The 20,060-nt window shown below is 47.7% G+C and overlaps 1 protein-coding gene across 2 annotated transcripts; it reads right to left on the reverse strand.

Moving 5' to 3' along the window:
* Positions 1–7,148: 7,148 nt before the first annotated feature.
* MARCO (macrophage receptor with collagenous structure) lies at positions 7,149–19,135 on the reverse strand. 2 transcript variants are annotated; one of them, XM_076343043.1, is made up of 15 exons: positions 18,919–19,135; positions 17,743–17,844; positions 17,124–17,354; positions 16,661–16,696; positions 15,363–15,407; positions 14,889–14,996; positions 13,451–13,558; positions 13,287–13,331; positions 12,620–12,718; positions 12,476–12,529; positions 11,382–11,426; positions 11,120–11,227; positions 9,802–9,843; positions 9,293–9,469; positions 7,149–8,966 (listed from the first exon to the last, which is right to left on the reverse strand). In XM_076343043.1, exons 1-15 carry the CDS (start codon positions 19,031–19,033, stop codon positions 8,836–8,838), a joined length of 1,446 nt encoding a protein of 481 aa, XP_076199158.1. In that variant the 5' UTR covers positions 19,034–19,135; the 3' UTR covers positions 7,149–8,835. The 2 variants fall into 2 exon arrangements, with proteins under 2 accessions (XP_076199158.1, XP_076199159.1); XM_076343044.1 differs by lacking the exon at positions 17,743–17,844.
* Between the last annotated feature and the right edge of the window lie 925 nt (positions 19,136–20,060).

Genomic DNA, 20,060 nt, shown 5'->3' on the forward strand with positions numbered 1-20,060 from the left:
GACGTGACCGAGGTCACAACTCTGCTTCATCTCCTGCGCTGGGTGATGCTTGGAGGCCTTTCACTGAAGTCTCATCACCCAGGACCCTCTCACTAAGCTGGGGTCCACGTGTTCACCAAAGACTGTACTTTTTATCCTCGCAACCTCAGTGCACTGTGTCTGCCCCTCGGGGTCACAGCACGTCGCACCGGAGCACATCACAACTGACACGCTGGCCTGTAATTGGAAGTAGCACTGCGCATCCGGGAGCAACAAAAGGAAAATGTTGAAAAAGCGACTTTTTTTCCCACATTTCCTAGTCCAAGAGGTGGAAAGTCAGAGTGCCCCAGAGCACTGCGGTCACAGCACCCCTTGGAAAAGAGGGATGTTTCTCTCCCTTCGTCTGCCCTCTCCATGCCAGCTTGCACTGGGGGACTCAAAATGGCCTCTAAAGCAAATAAACCGGGAGTAGGGGACTTCCCCACCCTTAATCTTGCAGTTTTGGAGTACAAACGCAGGAGAAGCGAAGGGCGTTCTTCCTCCGCCCATCTATCCCTTAGCCAGATCCATTTATAGTGTTGTGCAGCTCTTCCAGGCTGATTGAAATAACTAGATTCTCAGAGACAGGGTATTTCCCTTCCCTCCAGCATTGCTGTAAGAGTCTGTCCCTGCTTGTTACTGGAGAAATTTTATAGCCCTGCAAGTTGAGTCAACAGTCTTTACCCACGTCTGGAAAAAAACACCCTTGTTCTTTTAGCCCTGGGATCCTCATCTCGCAGCCCGGGGTAATTGGAATTAGCTGTTACTCATGTGAACAGTGCCACTTAAGTTTAGTTTGATCTCATTTCCACCCAGAAAAGAGTTTGAGGGCCTCAGAAGTGTGTTGAGAGCCTTCCATCCCCACTGAGCTTCTCACATCGCTACTCTGTAAAGTCAAAGGATCTCCTTTAAAATCAGAGCGACTGCACAATCAGAACAACAGCAGAGTCCCAGTGCTTGTGTGAGCCCCAGCTACCATGGCAAAAACCTTCCAGAAATTCCCTTTCAGGTGCCCAACAGAAGTAAAACCATCAAGGTCACCTCCAGTTTGAGCTTGGCATGTGCTATGCATTCCTCTTTTCGCTTAACTTCAGCAAGGGCGTTAGCATCCCTTTATAGGTGCGCTGCTTGCCTGGTACAGTTCCAAAACCTGGTTGTGGGCTTGTCCTTGCCAGGTGGAGTTAACTATGTTAAGGAAAATTTATTTTCTTTCTTGAACCTTTTCTAAATGAATTTAAGGCAGCAATACTCTGTGGCTCAAGGACCTCAGCTGGCTCCCAGTGTCCCAGCACAGGTTAAGAGTGGAATTACTGGGAGAGAGCTGGCAGGACAACAAATGTGGCAAGAACGTGGTGGTTTTTCAGGAACGTGGTGCTTTCTCTGCTTTCAGAAAACTTCAAACCAAGACAAGGCACCTCCCTAGAAAACAAGCTGTAGTTTCAGAATGATGCAGAAAGTCCTGGGTGAATTCTTCTGCCCTGCACCATGCAGAAGGTCAGATGAGATTATTATAATGGTCCTGCCAGCCTTAACATCTGTGAAAGTTTGCTGCAGTTCCTTTGAATAGCTAGTCAGCTTAGTCGGAGATGACTTTTTTTTTCCTGTTGGCATGTTATCAGAAGAGATCAGACTAATTGCGCATTTATCTGGAATTACAGTTATGAAGCTGCTCTAATAAGGCAGTAATTCATATCTTGAGTGATTTATGGCCCGAGCCTGAAAGCCCTCTGAACCCATTGACTCCAGCGGGATTTCCTAAGGTAGTGAGATACAAGGTCATTGCAGAGCCGTGCTCTGTCGTGCTGCTGATACCCTGATGGCATGGAACCAGCACCTTCACGCCACTTGTTTGTTAGGATTTACACAAAACATCCCAAAGTAGACCCAGAATAAATGCAATTTGTGTACTACTTTCTTATTCACACAGCATACTTATTTAACAACTTCCAAGGTCCTCTCCTGCCTTCCTCCACTGTGGCACCTAGATGACTTGGGAGGAGTTTTAGGTGGCAATTCTTCTTCACTCCTGGAACTTGTACTGTTAAAATTCATTTAGCTTCAACAAAGGAGAGTAATGAGCTTTTATAGTCCCTGTGAAGTAGTTTCAACCTAGGACTCAAAAGACAAAGACCACTGTTGAATAGCAATGTTTATTTAGCACTTTAACACTTAAATCTTTCTCCATTTGGATGCGTCTTTCCTTTTGAACTGGAGGCACAAGTTCCTCTATTTGCCTGCAAAACTCTTTTTTTTCATCTCGCACTGAATCTCCAGAAAATCCTCAAATATTCTTGCAAATCTCAAAGATACTAAGGCGTTAGCCCCCCTTCCTCCCCATTTAGACCTTTGAAGGCTGGTGTGACTAGAATGATTTTGGAGTTATAGCTCAGAGTCTGAATAAAAAATTAAGGGAAGCATTTTGCAATACTGTAGCCAGTACAATAACTAATTACTTATAGATTTTAGGTCACATTTGAAAAAGACAAATACTGAAATAAATGGATAATCATTTGGAGCTACCACTAAGAGTTTGTTTAAATACTTCGGGTTAAATTCAGCTCTGCATCACGGCAGAGCAGCTGCCTGCATTGATGCATGCTCCAGCTTCGTACTGGTGCCAGTGAAAGCCAAACTGGACCTTTTGCTCGGATCAGAAACACTTGTAGCTCGGGCTTGTGTGCTGCACTGGATGGTTGGTTGGGCCTTTACTGGACCATGCCAGTGGGAGGAGAGTTAACCAGGCAAAGCATGACCAGTTCTGACAACAAGTGAAACAGAAAAAAATAATTGAGAGTTTTGAGGCCAGATGCTGCCTTCCACCATGATGTTTAGCAGAAAAAACTAAGAAATAAGTCGGCAGATTTGTGGTGACGTGATCTCACTCCGCGAACAACAGAAGACTTCAGAAGAGAGGGGTGAAAATACAATTAGTGACACATGTATTACATGATGAGTTTAACCTTTAGATATAGCCAGCTTGCGTATTAAAATTTTTACCTGTCTGTAATATGAGCAGAGAAGTCATTCCTTTATTACAGTTGACATTTAATGTGATGGCTTTAATGTACTTTAAAGAACAACAACCCTCAGACAGAACAACTTCTTAGCTGTGAGCCAAATGAAATTGCCTTTTTTACATTTGCAACTTGGAATCATCAATAATTTTGCTAAGGCAAGATGTGTTATGGATGCATTCAGCATAAACTTCAGGCTCTGGAAACCTGGAGACCAGGTCAGTAAACATTTTGCTCTTTAGCATCTCTGTGTGCCTGGGTGGTGCTTCGAATTGCACGTGACTTCTGTTGAGGCTATGAAAATTGCATTCAGCCTCTCATCAAACTCCACTGGCAACCTGCAGCCTTCTCCTCTGTGTCATTTTTCTGTGGTTTGACGGTAATGCTAATACCGAGACATGGCAATGATCAGATAAATACTCTTTATTTATTAACACATATTCTCAGCAGGATCCTCCATGATCTAAAGCACCGATGCTGGGAAATCTGCACCTCGCTGCAGAGCTGAGCTTTCCAGATCCAACCGTCCGTGGAAGAGGTGTTGGCTGGGGCCAAGTGTCCCCGCACCACGGGGCTGGGAAACCAGCAGCCTGGGTGCCTGCCTGTGCAGCAGGCTGGGAGGGGTGGCATGCGTCTCCTCCCTTCCCAAGGGACACCAGATGGGAAACTTCACTTCAGCTGCTTCCTTGCAGATTTTGGTAAATCCTTCCAGCCACAGCACATATCCCACAGTCTCTAGCGGCTCCCCATTCCTTCACAGTTGACAGAAAGCCCAGTTTTCTCCCCAGAAGGAGAGAAGTCCCAGGTTGGTGCCAGACAGCCTCTCTGAAATGTTTATCTTCTTGGAAAAGCAGGGAGAACAGTGTCAGATATGTTGGAAATGATGTTTTAGGGCTCTGGAGAAGATTTGTGTCCTCAAGGGTCTTGCTAACTTACCTCAGAAATACATGTGAGTCAGTGAGATGGGGAGACAAACTACCTGACCCCCCCCAATCCTCCCCACCCCACATCTCTTCAGATCACGAGGAATGGTCAGGGACAGGGATGGGAGCATCTGGAAATAACAGCATTCCTAAGGGAAAGTATTCCTTTTTAATTAATTGTATCCCTTTTATCCATGACAGTGTAATTGCATTTTGCTTAACTAAATCTTTTTAATTGGTGCTGGGAGTGAATGATAAGCAAAGCTGTACAATTCCTTATTAACTATTATTGATAGCTATTTTAGGGCAGTGTAGGATGGTTAGCTGGGAGACTTAAAAGCTGGGGCCAAATATTGGATATTTGGGGAGAGAGGTGGTGTGGGCATGCATGCCAGCCTCTACATCTCAGGGCTACCCATTTTTGCAGATGCAAGAGGCTTTTTCGTTGCTCACCGACTATCTCGTGGTGACCTGTGGCACTCTTCCTGCCCCAATTCCTTCCCTTGGACCGGAGAAGTGGGCGCGTGGGGCACCAGTGCCCTCCAAACCTGCTGCCCAGGGGTCCCGGTGCTGGCTCTCAGGCTCCAAGTGCCACTGCTGTGACTTGTGTTCTGCCCTCACAGCAGCGAGGCTGGGGGTGAGCTGTGCAGCCGTCCCTCCTCTGTCCCTCCGAGGGGACACCTCTGACATGCTAGTGAAATTTGGGGTTTTGCCTTAAAAATAGTGTTTCTAGCTATTAAGAGTGGAGAGAAAAACCTGTAAAACTGCCCTGACTGCTTGGCAGTCTCTTACAAACCATCAGGCACAAGACACTGAATCACAATGGTATTTTCCACTATTATTTTTCAAAATCCCTTTCTGGGAGGACTGGTTGAGCACGGCTGGAGTTACCAAAGACTGGGAAGCTGCCGCAACCTGCCTCACCCCCCGAGACCGAGCGCCCTGCTCTCGGGTTTCGGGTCTCGCTGCGTGTGCCGTTAGTCCATTGAACAGAATAAAACACGGTTTTGTCTTTCCCCGTGACACGGGTGGGGGCATCACGGGGACCTTCCGGCCGCACCATCGGGACCCTCCGGCCGCCGCCGCCCTCCCGCTCCCGGGATGCGCAGGACCGCCGTTCTCCGGGGGAGAAAGCAGCAAGAAAGAGGGATGCGCTGTTTGAACCGCAGCCTTCCCGGCACGGCGGGGCAGGGGCAGCGGGAGCCGCCGGGGCCGGGCAGCTCCCGATCCGATCCGTGCCGGGCCGTGCCGGGCCGTGCCGTGCCGGGGCTCCCGGCGCGGCGGCCGCGGAGCGGGTGGCGGCCCTTGAGCTCCCCTTAGTGTCGGGAAGGAGCATTTTTAATAAACACGCCGTCCGTGGAGATCGCTGTGGGGAGGCCCGGGTAGTTCAGCACTGTTGGGTTATTGGGGAGGGTACCCGGGGCTCATCCCGCAGGTCCCACCACGCCGGTGGCACCCCCGTTAGCTGTATGTCCAGGCATTGCCCTTGCTGGGAAACCTTTATTTGACACAAGAACTGACATGAAGATAATTCAGGCCTGGCTGTCCCCGTGCTAGTTTTATCCAGTGGTTCTGAAAGAAATCAGTTTTTTATTTTCTTTTTGAAATTAAATAAGGGCTTTTCTTCTACCAAAACACAACATAGAAGTGAGTATGGCAATTTATATCAGGTGAGGACCTGCCGCAGATATCTGTGATTTGAATTACAAGTGTGGAATTTAGTGTGAACTTCTGAATCTGCTAAAGCTGGACTTCAAATTTTTACTTCTGGCACCTGGACTCCTGGCTCTCGTGGGAAGTGAGCCTGCAGCCTGAGAGTCTCACGGCCTCCACGACTCCTTCAGCTCATCTACCTCTTATGGGAACTGGGAAGAAATTCTTCCTGCTTTAATGACCACATTAGTGACTTCTTTCTGGTTTCACCCTGGTTTGGACAGAAAAGGATCAGACATAAAATGTGCTGCCACCACCTAGCATCCTCTGCTGTTTATTCACAGTGGGCAGCGCTTCTCCAAGAGGATCCGTCCGGACAGACACAGTCAGGAAGGGTGAAATCACGGGCACCGTGACTTTGCCATAGTGGTCCCCTCCAATGGATGCCATTTCTTGCACGTGGGACACGCTGCACTGGGCTCGGTTCTTCTCTTGCAGCTCAGACATGCTCTGCATCAGCAAGCAGAAACGGTTGTGTTTCTAACTCTTGTGTAAACTTTGTGCCCGCAGCTCTCCTCCCAGCTGGTGGGCTTCCCTCTCTGGACTGGGCACGCAGAGTGGTTTTATGAAGGCAACGGTTGTTTTCCTGCCAAGCTCTGGTTTTGCCAGCACAGTAATATTAATACAGGTCCTGGTCCTGAGCCCCCTGCTTCCCTTCCCTGACCAGGATGAACTGTACTGGTGTGGGCACTTCTGTACTGATTCCTGCGTCCCCGCTGAATGGAGGGGGCTGTGCCAATGCTGACAGGCAGCTGCATGTTTTGGCTTGTTCCCCTTTAGTGGTGGCATTCCCAGCCCCTGCAGCCATCGGCCCGGCTGCATGCCTGCCTGAGCCACCTCGAGCCCTTCCCCAGGGTTGTGCTGCGGCATGGCTGTGATGCCGCCAAGCTTGAACACAGGCACTCCCTTCATCACCCACATCCTCCTTCCTTTAGTCCCTGCAAGATAAATGCCATTTTGTGTACTTGGCACTGAACTCTTCAGTGTCGGCATGGGCTCTCCCAGGCTGCTAGGAAATCCCTCTGACTCCAGATTTTGCAGATTTTACATCTGCACTGCATGGTGAAGAAGTGGCAGGGGAACAGGTTAAGAATGTCATGCTCTGGTTTCTGGCCACACTGTTGGACAGTAGCTTGGATTCAACCTGTTCCTGCTGTGCTTAGGAGCAGATGGGCTGGGCCATGGTGTTCTTTGCCCTGGGCATGCAGAACCAGCCCCTGGTGTCCTGACCTTAATCCTGGCACAACTGCTGATTTCTGGATGCCCATTCTCCAAAAATGAGATTTATGGGGATTTAAGTCCAGCCAAAGGGTCACCACTGAGGACATGGTGACTTTTCCTTTGGTGGCAGTTTTGCCTGATGAAAAATCAAATGTCTCAGCATTTAGCCTGAAAAATGGTGAGGAACATACTCCGTTAGCAAGGAAAGTGAGAAAATGAGAGTGTAAGCGGCACTTGTTGCTGTATCAAGACATGAATATGACTTGTAAATCTTTTATTTCTTAACAGTGGGAATGCTTTATTTACATACCGCAACACAAAGAAAAATGAAGGAAACCTGTGCAGGCTCAGCACTGTCTGTGGGAGCCCTGCAGAAAGCTGTGTTAGCCCAAGTGCTGATACTCAGCATGCTTTTAGTGCTGGTGGGGCTCCCTATGAGAACAGAAAGCTTTCGTCTCTTCTCGTGCAGATGAGACACTGTCCTTTTCCATCAGCTCTGAAATAGTTGTCATTCACCAGGTTTCACCCATGGTTTGTGGCAGGTGCTCCTTGCCTCCTCTAAACCAGAACCAGGAATGGTAAGCGTCTCTCTTCATTTTCCTGCTGTCAAAGGCATCAGAGTGGATACTGGAAAACTCTTAGGATTTTCCAGACTTCTTGCCTGAGGCCTGAGACCCCATACGAAACATGTCCTCTGGTTCAAAACAGTGATGAGCTTTGTTGCAGACTGCACTATCAGAGCCTGCACACTGCTGGGTCTTCTCACTCACATTGGCCCTGGATGCCCCATCGCTTGCTGCTCTTACCAACATTGCTCAGTTTTTCCACTTATATCTGGATTTCTAAGCACTAAAACCAAGTTTCAAAGCTGTGTAGACAAATGCAATTATGACTCACATTAAGGCAGAGATGTGGGGTCACTTACATGTATTTCTGACATTTTAAATAAAATGTCCACAAGCAGGTTGTTGTGATGTGCCCAGCTACATGTACACAGGCTGCTTGTCACCTGCTGAATGCCCAGTGCTGGTGGAAAAGGGGAAGACTTAAGTCTTAAGGAAGAGAAGCCTTTCAGTTATTATCTCAGACACATATAAGATTTTCAGTTAAGGTAGAAACCTTTGGTTTAGGGTCCGTATTTTCACTCTGGAAGTTTAATTAGCTGGTACTTCCCCATTATTGCTTTTATTCATCGTCCCTTTGCTTTACTGGAGCATCTAATTTCTAAAGGTATGAAAAGCTTAGCTTTATACACCAGGTAAGGGGTGTTGCTCCTGAGGACAGGTTAGGAAACACTGAGAGAGAAGGCAGGGGGCTTGGCCAAGGTCAAAAACAAGGCCTGTGCTAAACCAGGATAGTGCGGCACCTAGATCCCGAGCACCTATTTTTGCACTTTAACCTGTGATCAGCATCGTTTCTGGGGAACATTTACATTTGAATGCCAGAGAGATCATCTGATGATTTCCAAGCACCTCCTGTCTTGGGTGTATGCACTTCACTGGGGGTTTTAGGCTCAGATTCCCAACTGTACTGTGATGAAGATGGACGAGCCAGCTCAGCTGCAGTAACTGCCCATTTCTGCACGCTTATCCCGTTCTCTCTTACTGCACTAAGCTGAAGTGGACCATCTCTCCTCCACTGTGGACTTAGAGGTCACACACGTGTGAGCTACTGCAGATGAGCTGAAGTCAGATAGCTGGAAAAGCTGTAAACTGGTTCATGTGCCTGAGCTCCAGTTGTTTCATGACAGCTGAGATGTTTCAGGTTACCTGTGGGTCTTACAACCACTATCGATTTATGGAAAATTCAACTTTCTCTGTCAGTATTTTTATGACCTGGTAAAGAGACTATAAGCACAGCCTGACAAAATTGGGTTTGCGTTATGAACAAGAGCCCCATAGAGAGCAGAGGGGGGCAGCAGCTCCCAGGGCAGCCTCTGTGTCCCATCAAATGCACTCCACCCCAGCGTCCTCGTTGTGGGAGCAGTTGTTCACACCCCAGGCGGGCTTTGGACAGTCGAAAATTGAACTTTCATTCCCTCTGCAATTCACGTCATCAAGCCAAATTCGTCCAGTGCCTTTGGAAGATGAATTAAACAAACAAACAAACAAAAAAACGTTGAACAAAAGAAAGAGGAATATGCAATTTTTTCTAAAGAGACCTCTGTGGATAGCAGGCGTGCATTGGGTTGCACGGCTGGCTTGTTGGAAATCAAGCCTTTGGGCACAGTTCAAGCAGCACTTGACGTGCAGCTCCCTCATCCCAAGGGGAACAAGCTGCCCTTTTGGGGAGATCCTCTTTACTCTCTTGCTGCTCGTGTAGAGCACCTTGCTGTGGTGCTTTCTGGGCGTGCATAATCTCCCGTGCCAGGCCTGGGGAGGTGGAAGGCTGTTGTGGACTCACCTGCTGTTGCTGTGAAGGCAGAGACCGCATGGTTGTATCCCAACATTCGACAGACCACAGTGGCATCTTGGGTGCTCCAGCCATCGTCACATATTGTTCCCCAGGACCCATCGTAAAAGACTTCCACACGGCCCCTCCTGCCCCCTTCCGCGATTCGTATAAAATGATGGAAGTTGCCTGACAGTTCAGAGGAGAAGAAAATAACTCATACGGGCATGAGGAAAAAAGCACATTGAAAGGTGGAAGGAGTGACCACCCAAACTGGACAAATGTTCCCATCTCCATGCCTGTAGCCAGAGTGGGACCAGAAGTTACTGGTAGCTCAAATCTAAACAATTCAGGGTCCTCTCCTGGGTCTGGAGACACCTGGCTGCAGCTCAGCGCATGGACCCCTCAGTTCTGGTAGCCGTGCTGCGGATTAACCAGTGTGCACAGGGGGCACATTGGTCCTGATCTCAGATAGCTTTGTTCCCAGAAGCCAAGTAAGAGAAGAAATAAAAGTCCAGTACCTTGTCCCTTTTCACCTTTGCTCCCTTTCGTTCCTGGGGAACCTGTTCCAAATTTAAAAAGCAAATATTTGACAGCTGTTAGGAAGAAAATCCAGTTATTAACTTTTTCTGAATAACTGGGTGAGTCAGAGATATGAGGGCTCCATCCCCTTGTGGAATGGACCCTCTGAAGTGGCTAAGGGCATGTAAAAGAAATGTGGCAAGAAAAGTAGGATAACATACAGCAAAGTCTTCCTAACATGTGACCCAAGAAAAGGGCCACTTGCAAAATCCCATCCATTCAGTTGTGGGAAATGTATCTTATTCCCACTACTACCAGTAAAATGACATCTTTGATAGCATTTGGGCTCTCCAGAAGCAGGCATGGTATCTCCAAAAGTACTTGCAGGAAGATCTACATCATGGGGTTTGCTCCCCAGGTACTGCCACAGGACAGCAGAAAGCCACTCCCAACAGTCCTCCACATTTCTGTGTAGCATCCTGGTCTTGAGAGCAGGGGTGTTTGGAAAAACCCAGTGAGCTCTTCCCCCAAAAGCTACCTCTACAAAGCACACATTGCTGTCTCCTTCTGGGGACCAAGAGATGAGACCCACCCAGAGGGCAGTCCCTAACCTGGGGTCACCCCAGTTACACTTTTCCCCTCCTCCAGAGGCAAAGCTCCAGAAAAGGAGTGCATGGAGGAGCCCCATATAGGCTCTAGTTTATTTTATTTCTGAGGACTCTCATACTGCTCTGTGTGAACAATTAAAAGAAAAAGCATCTGGAGCACCGGTTGCTTCCCATGGCCTGTTGTAGCTACTGGTTTGTTTTTTTTTTACTACAGGTCTTAGGGCTTTTGGAAGTATTCTATGATTGGAAGGGAGGGGGGTAAGGATAAGGCATAACTGTAGTGTTGGCCCTTTTGAACCGTCTATTTTTGTGTCCTACAATTAGAGAGGTGTAGTTAAATACCCCTGGTGTTTCTGATTCTGTGTTCCTGACTGCCATGTTTATGTGGGATTTATCCCAGTGGCACGGTGTGCTGCGAGATGTCTCTGTACAAAGCAAAGAGGAACATGGATTGTTCCAGCTTTTTGTGAGATCGGGGATTTGGGAAAATCTAATGCATCTGTTTACTTGCATATCTTTTAGCACACCTCCCAAGGTGTAAATGTGACACTCTGCACATTCATCTTCTGGGAAGACTGATTCTGTCTGTTGAGTTCCTCCAAATGAGCTCTGTAAACATGCCCCAGAGCAGCTTCTGCCAGTCTGTGATGTACAGCCCCAAACCCAAATGCACCATCAGCTCCACAGACCCTGTGGCAAACAGCCTTACCAGAGGACCCACGGTCTCCCTTGGCTCCTTTTACTCCCGGTTCACCTTTTGGACCATGACTGCCATAATCACCCTTGCTTCCTTTTTGACCAGCTAGGCCTGGGGTACCTGGGTGGAAAGCAAGAAGGTCATTGCCTTTGTCCCTTCCCAAGGAAAAAGCGTGATGAGCATTTCACATTGATGCAGGGAAGTGGAATGTGGCATTTAAAGTGCTTTGCTTAATCATCATCAGAATAAGTCATGCTGTCGAACAAAGGTTTACCTGGCAGGCCCTGGTCTCCCTTTGTTCCCTTTTGCCCTGGAAGACCTAAGATCATCAAAACAAACAAACAAAATATATAAGACAGAGATTTATACATTTATAAAAGTTTATGCAAGCTACTATTTATGATGGATTTCAACTGGTCCAGTTTAGCCGTCTACACTATAGGCATCTATTTCTGAAGTAGGTGTCTTATTTCCCATTATGCTCAGTGCAGACCTCTTTAATACAGAAAATACAGACAGTGGAGAGTCGTCTTCTCCTAAAGTAGATCAACTTCTGGTCATTTATTTCTTATCCTAAAACCCACTGATGGGATAGAGACCCTCCCTCGAGGTGGGTCTTCACTGACGCACACAGAGTGCCTAGACACATAAATTTAGGCGCATCAGACATATGCAAGCACATAATGTTGGACCAGGTGACTCCCACCCCTATCATCCAGGTATCAATGAATGCAGAAGGGTGCAGCACTTGGACCTTTGTCACCTGCTGATGGAGATGAGAGGTTGCATGTACTGTATAAATTCAGGGTTAAAAAGGTTGATTAAAGAGAAATGCACCGGAATAGGCTTGTACTGCAGAATGTCACCCTACCGTTTGGGTGCCTGGGACAGAGAGGTGGCCTTCTTCAGATGGAAGGTCAAAGAAAAGGCCTAGGTTATGTGCTCCAAGTTGGCCTCCGAAGATACCTCTTCCTGCAATGCTACAGAGGAGGCCAGGACAGATGCTTGCTAGTGAGTACCTTTCCCCATCAGATTTACAGCCAGTAAAATTTGTCTTTAGCTCCAGGGTAGGGAGGTGGTTGTTTGGTTCATCTTAAACTGCTGCTTTGTTTGTGCGTTTTCTATTTATACAAAAATGCAGGCAGCATCACCTCCTCATGCACGTTACAGATGGTTGAAACAACCCCTCCAGTGAGTAGCTGCCCCCCCTGGCAGTCTGGCAGAGGCCCAGGCCCACCATGGCATCCTGGGATGCTTTGGGGCTCCAAGAACAGGACTCAACAAATCGCCTCCTTGCTGTTGCAGATCCCTTTCCAGTGTCTGCATGATGCATGTTGTTGACCCCAAACCTGGTTTATTGTCCTTTACCTGTTACTCCTCTGTCTCCCTTTTCACCTCTGAGTCCCGCAATGCCTGGTATTCCTAAAATTAAAAACAAATCAGTAAGGACGACGCCATCACACAAAGCGAGGCCAGAGTAGGAGGTCAGTGAGTTACAGGTTTGAGTAGTACCTGGACTACCACTGAGCCCGTGGTCCCCCTTCTCCCCTTTCTGACCAGGTCTGCCTTCAGGGCCAGGAATTCCCGCAGGTCCATGTTGTCCAGTTACACCTTAAGGTTGAGCAAAAGCAGCACATGTGACATGCAACACAACATATGAAGGAGAAAAAAGAAAGATAGCTCGATCACCGGCCCCTGCACTGTACAGATTGAGTTGACCCTATGAAGGCAAAACAAGCGCCGGGTCTCTCCAAATTGCAATCCTCCCCTGGCAGCGCTAATCTTAGTGGTTCAGTGAGTGACGGCCTGGAGTGAAAGGCTGTATGGACCCAGGTTCTTGCAGACTGTCAGCCTTGAGAGGCACAAGTGCTTTTCTAAAAGAGCAGCCAATTTCTGCCCTTGTGTGTGCACATATGTCAGGAAGGAGAACATGGCCCTCCACAGTACAGGACCCTTCTTTCCCTCTCATTTTCCTGCACAGTGAGTTCGGTCTGGATGAAACAGCCAAGGCTGTGGGATGGATTTACACAACGTTGGCATGTTTTTTTTCATCTAGTCATCATCTGCTCTTACCCATGCTGGGATCTAGCCTGACTGCAGTTTTCCTTGTCATGAAGCACCATCTAAAAGAGATTCGTCTCACATCTCTAGAAAAAACTGCACCTTTTGTACTGCTTACCTGCCTCTCCTTTCTGCCCAGGACGTCCAGGCTCCCCCGTGCTACCTGTAACAACATCCTAGCATCAGTGCTAACGAGGCTTAGCCAAACGCTTCAGCTAGGGCAGCCCTCCACCACGGCACACATGTGCTGACAGTGGGTTGCGCTGTGTCCTCTGCACTTACCATTGAAACCCGGCAGTCCTGGGACTCCCTGGTGTCCCTGAGGACCCATGGGGCCACGGGGCCCAGGGTCTCCCTTCTTGCCCATTTCGCCTTTCTGTCCTTGGAGACCTACCAAACAACACAGCATATGTGTGTAAATTAAAAAAAAAAAAAAAAGATTTGTTGTTTCTGCAGCCAGTGGAGCACCTCCGTCTAGCTTCACCAGTAGCAGAGCTTGGCCTCACACCCACATTTACCATTAGCAGCATTCCTGTAAAGCTGTAGGAAGTCAGGGCTGGATGGCACCTCAAGAGTCTGTCTGAGCCAGAGCTCTGCCAGACTGTCTGGCCAGATGTTTGTCTGACCTGGAAAAGACTTGCAGTGGTGCCATGACCTCCCCAGTCTATTCCCCAAACTATCCCTACCACTAGAATGTTTTCTTCTCTAGCTAGATATCCCTTATTGCAGTCTGAACCCTTCCCTTCTCCTAGCCACAGTGGAGATGGAGGACAGCGTATTCTACTCCTGTGCTTCCAGGGTACCGCCACATCTCCTCTTAACCTTCTCTTCTCTGAACAAGTGATCAGTATGCTCTGAAAGAGCTGAATTACTTGAAAGTGCCTCATTTAAAGAGTGACATCTGCATCTTTCTGCTCCATAATTATCCCAAAGTCCTCTCCTTTCGTATTCCTCCTACTTTCACTTTTTTCTTCTGGAGCAACTTGTGCTAATGAGTGCACTCGAGCATGTGGGATGTGATGGAAGATATGAGGAAGCTCTAATCAACCTGTCCAACTGTCCTCCCTGGTCTGCACCACACACATCTTCTGCTTTCTTTTGCTATCCTGCTTTCAGCCTTTCCTCTCTGGGTGCAGCCCATGTGAGACCACTGAATAACAGCTATCCAGGAGATGCCCACTAATGCATGTTACATGGGAGAAACATGGTGCATAACTCTTCTACTTAAGGTGTATAAAAGTCAGGCTTATATAGGACATAAGGTTCTCAGAAATAGGTTTTACTAAAGTGAGGACTAACATCCACATGCTTGTGCATATAGACTATATTGTATTATTTTATACCATGAAAATCCTACTGCAAACATCACTGCTTTAATCTGGAATAGGCTGATAATTAAATACCTGTGGCTTTCATTAGACAAAGGTTGCTCTATAAAGAGACTTCCATGGTGCAGAGTCAACATTTTGCACGTCCCCTTCCCCCAGCCCTCCTTTGGGAGCTTTGCTGAAGCATGACATGAAACAAAATCCCTTCAGATCAGGTCGAGTGTCCTGTTCATCCAGCTCCCTCATTGACTGGCAATCCACGCTCAGGACTGCCTGGATTTTTATGAAATATCTGACCTATGAAGACTTCTTCTGGTGTTTTCAGTAGAATGAGTTTAAACAGGAATACATGGGAGAATCTTAAAAATGTTGAGATAGTGAAGAAGTCTTACCTGCAAGCCCCATCTCTCCTTTTTCTCCTCTCACTCCTGGTTCACCACTTGGGCCAGCAGGACCAGGATCTCCTTTGCTCCCCTTCGCACCCTGCAGTCCATGTAAGCCTGCAAGGACAACACCACTTTTCTGATGCTTCATCGGGTGTCGTGTCTAGTGACTGTCAGCAGCAGGCCACGCGGCTCAGCTGCGGGCATGAGCCAAACTCTGCTCTCTGTGTACTTGAGAGTGGTGCTGGGGACAGTGGGGAATTGGACCACCACGACCAGTACACATTTACTTTTAAAATAAGAATTTTTCCAGCTAAGTTTTGCTTTTATTCACATTAGTTTTACATAGGCTTATTTCCTTCAACTCCAATGACATTCCTACTGACTTACACCTTGACTGAGGACAAGATTGCCCATAAAATCATCCATAAAGCCACTTTATGTTCATCTACAGAAATAATTCAGGTGTCAGAAAAGCCTTACCTTGGATTCCTTGGTCTCCCTTTGTCCCTGGTGGTCCCCGTAGCCCTGAGATGTAAAATACATGTATCAGCTGACACACATCATCTATTCGCAGTAATGGCTAAGAAGAAGACATGAATTTTTTAATCATCCTTTGTGCGTGTGCTTTCGGTCACCACTGAGGCCAATCTTCAGCTGGCAGGGACCAGCACAACCGCTTGAGCAAAGCCTGTGGAGCTTGGCTGAGTGCATGGCTGGGCAGGGGCCAGCTGTCCTCCAGCCAAGCCCAGCTTGTGGGGACCTTTGGGGAGATCTTTCCTGAAAATGCACTGAACTATTGGGCTCTGATGTATAATAACGGTGCTTGGCGGGAGGTGCTGTTTCAGTGTTGTAAGTGCAGCCAGGAAGATATGAAAACATGATTTTTTAAAAATGTATTAATTTTTTTTTCTTCAGAAAAGCTCATCAGTGTAGCCAAGAACTAGGGATGAGATACAGGCCTGACCTAACAAGGGTTGCATCTTAGATCATTATCATAGGATCATAGAAACTCTGGTTTCCCTGGACATTGCCTAGTCCAACCTCTGCTCAAAGCGGAGCCAACATTAGATCAGGACTTGCTGCATCCTCACAGTCTGGAGACATTTATCTCCTGCAGCGGGTGTAGTTCTACCCAAAACCCCCATGTACCCAGGACAGCATCTTGTGCGTGGCTGTGGAGGGGAGCACTTGCACCCAGCTCATTCCTGAGTCTGTGCAGTTGTTTCCCCAGGAACAGGGTGGGCAAGGTCCCAAATCTGTCACTGTTTGTTACATGCACCATTCAGCTGGGGCCCTGTAGAGCAGGGACTGGGAAGGTCTCCTTGAATTGTCCTGGAGTGAGTTAGGCAGCAGGACCTGCTATGTCTGGGGCAGAAAGCTCAGCTATCCGCTGGTCGTGGGATGCACATAAACCCCCTCACTGGTCCTCTCTTGTCTCACATGGGGATTTGGGATGGTTAATGCAGATAACAACCAGGTACAGTTCCTCCATCACCCCTGAGCTTTTCTGGTGGGGTAGGAGTGAAGGGGCAGAGCCAAAATGCTCCTCCGTGGTGGTCACTGACCTCTGCAGGAGCACTCGGGCAAGGCGAGGCTCCCAGGGAATCAGTCAAAAGGTGCAGCAGGTCTCCTCATGGCCAGGGCACTGGGTGTCTGCACATTAGGTAGGATCTGGGTCTAGAGACTGAAATCCCAAATCCTCACTTCAGGTCTTTTAGGGGAAAAAAAGAGAAAGAGGAAAAGAGGAAAGGTTGTTTACAGCTCATCTACCAACATACCTGGTGGACCAGGATCTCCTTTGCGTCCAGGAGGCCCTGAAATAAATATTTAATGGATATTTTTCAGTAGTCAGCACTCAGTGAGGGACATACCAGTACGGGGTTGATAGGCTTGAGGTCTGGGCTGAAGACACCACCCTTTCGGAGGGCACCCAGAGCCCAAGTCTACAAGTTACGGTAGGGGAAAGCAGCCCAGAGCCGCGTGTGCAGCTGCAGTGGGATCTGGGGGGGCTGCGCAGGGCTGTGCTCCAGCTTCTCCAGGTGTGTCCAGCTCCCCAGCCAGGGCACCCAAAGCCAGCGTCCAACCCTGGGCACTGGGGCATTGCTAACTAACAGAGAGGAAGACCAAATCTTGCCCTAGTTATTTGTTCATCTGAACTAGGTTTTTGGCCCAGCTTTGCCAGTGGTGTGGAGGAATCATTTCTCCCCACTGTACAGCTGGCATGGAGAAACGGGGCCATACCTGCAACCAGGGTGATGTTGTTCATCATCATCATCAGGTTTGCATTGCTGCTTTTAATTACGGTGATTTCCTCTTCTAAGATTCTCCTCCAGTTTTCTTCATGTCCCATGTGCTTCTCTGTAGAGTTTGTCTCCAAAAGCAGTTTGCCGGCAAAGGAGCTTTCCAGAATCTCTTCTGTATAGGAGGTATTTTTTTCTTGAAATTTCAATATCTCTCTCTGCATCTTAAACACTGAGGAAACAAAAGGCCCATGCAGTGAATATTCCCTGCCCGATCTGTCTGGGAAATGCCTGTTCAGCAGAGCAGCTCCTTGGCACCCGTTGAGGATACCTGGGGTTAAACACTACCACCGTTTGACCCGGGGAGGTGGTTTTCATGTGCTGGTTCTTGCTGCAGCCAGGAGTGCAGCCAGGAGTGCTTTTGCAAATGCAAAGCACATATAGGGGGTGGGGGAACGGTTTCCTGCATCGGCTGCTTTGACTTGCAGTGTGTGGAGGACTGCCTGTGCTCCCTCAGAAGTTTCTGATCTGTGTGTTCATCCCCGCTCGCCCACGCCCCCCGAGAGCACCCAGCAAAGCTGTCTTTTGATGTCAAGCCCACAGTAAGGTTGCAGCGTTACCTTTGTACGCCAGCAGCCCCTGGCCCGCCGTCAGCAGCAGCAGGTAGATGCCGAAGGCCACCCGAGCACAGCACGTGGATGGCTTGCTTTGGCTTCGAGGTTCTAAAAACCAACAGAAGTAGGGTAGACATCCTCTCACATGTCTCCCGCTACAAACTCTGCTCGCTTCCAGCCATTTCAGGCTTGGCCACAATAAATTAGCAGTGCTTTCCAGTGATGGGGAGCAGCAAGGTCCCTCTGAGAGACTGTCAGGTCCTGCAAGCAAGGCAGGCTCTCTTCCTCTCACCCGGGCTTTGCACTGCAATTCACACTTGACAGTCTTTTCCTTAGCCAATTTAACCAGCTCACTTCCATCAAGACTTAATCCATCCTATAACAGTATGAATGTGGTAGTTCTCCCCTTTCTGCATCAACCATCAACTCCGTTTCCATCGCTTTTAGTTGTCCCGGGCTGCCACTCAAAAAGAGGGTTGCTCAAAGCACTTGCCCTCTCCATCCAGAGTGCCGCATACATGCAATTCCAACAGTGATGCATGTACACATCGAAACAAATGAAAAATCAATAATAAACTGAACTGCAGAACAAATGAAAACAAGTCGTAACATTTAAAACAAATTGTCACCAGCAAGAAGAAAGAAATAAACTGCTTTGTCAAATTTTGGCCTTTAGGGAGAAAAAAGTATTTCAGAAGCACTAATAACTACTTCAGACATTCAGTAAGTTACCCTTAATTGAGTTTTTTTCAAAGTAATGTAATCAGGAGTTTAAAGTCTTAGTTTTAAAAGAGTACAGTGATTTAATTAGTTTTACAATAGAATGGTTTAGTCAGCAATGAAGTATTTGTATTCAGCTAAAAATTCATAAACTTACATTTTTTATTGGATCTGGTGATTTCAGTATCTTAACTATGAAGACATGAAAGTTTTACTCAGTGAAATTAGGCATTTTCTAAAACAGGAAAAGAACTAATTTTTTCTGATGCTCAGCATCAGCTTTTGGCTAGAAAGGACGCTTTCATATACTTCTTTTTTTAAATGGTCAGTTAATTTATTAGAAAAATCACTGTAAAAAGCATTTAATATGCAGTATAAATACAATATTTCATTTTTATGCTCTGCTTTCTTCATAGACCAGATAAAATCCATATCAATCCATTTAATAAAAAGAAACCTTACCACTTATCTGAAAGGTTGTGGTAGCAGCTGAAGCAAACCCAATCTTGTCTGAAATACTGAAAGTGTTCATATCACTCAAATTTCCATCTTGCCCGTATCTGTCTGTAGTTTTCATGACAAATTTCTTGTGGCTAACTTAAAGCCTTGTCAGATTATGGACAATAAAGAACTGAAGGGACTTCCTATCTTCCTCCTGATTTGATCTACTTTCTGATATGCTTTTCCTATCTGCTCAGTTTTTATAGACTTGTGAGAACTCTGATGTGGTAATTTGAACAGTTCCTCAAAAAATCCCACGGCTAAGATGTTCAGCTGCTCTTGTGTGCTCATGTAGGGACACCGTGTCCACAGAGCCTTGGGCGGGATCCTGCAAGAGGTTCAACCCTGAGTTATTCAACATCTCTGCACTTTAGCGGGGTTGGGCATGAGGTGGCCATTTTGCTCCTAACACAAGTAAACCTCCTCACATAGCCAAGAAGATCCCAGGTTCAATGTTAGCTTGGAGATCCATCCCCTGGGAGGGGAGGTGAAGCACTGCGTGGTAGTGAAAAACACATTAACTTGCACCAAGATGACGACTTAGTGATGGTGCATGACTGAAGTGCAAGGAAGAAAAGAATCAGGAGGAGTTGTAAAGATGAGCAAATGATGGTGGGGTGGGGGATGCTGAAGCCCAAATGGGTTTGGGATGTAATGGAGAAGAGACACTTGCAGCCTCCTTGCCGAGAGCGTCTCCAGCCCCTGCTTTCTCCCTGACCCATTTTCCACACCCATGGACACAATTCCTACCACCTCACCACCTCTGTGCTCACGTTCTGTAAAACCCACCCCTGCAGACATCACTGTGGCATTTGGTGTTTTGGCATCTCCATTTGTGCTGGGGTTGATTTTGATTTTGCAAAACGAAGTGACTCACCCAAGCCCGCAGGTGAGAGGCGTTGGTAGGCGCCGGGCAGAGCCCTCCGCACCCACGCTGCTGCCGCCACGTGCTGCCCTCTCCGAGGTGCAGGGCAGTCCTCATCACATGGTCTTCTCCTGGGCTGCGGGTCTGTGCTCATCTGTGGGGCTGCTGGGTCCTCGCCACTTTGCATGGCCATGGAAGAAAGTGCAACGTAAGCTTCAGGTAGATGTGAACTGGAAAT

This window comes from Aptenodytes patagonicus, chromosome 6, assembly GCF_965638725.1.
Source record: "Aptenodytes patagonicus chromosome 6, bAptPat1.pri.cur, whole genome shotgun sequence".
Classification (NCBI taxonomy): Eukaryota; Metazoa; Chordata; class Aves; order Sphenisciformes; family Spheniscidae; genus Aptenodytes; species Aptenodytes patagonicus.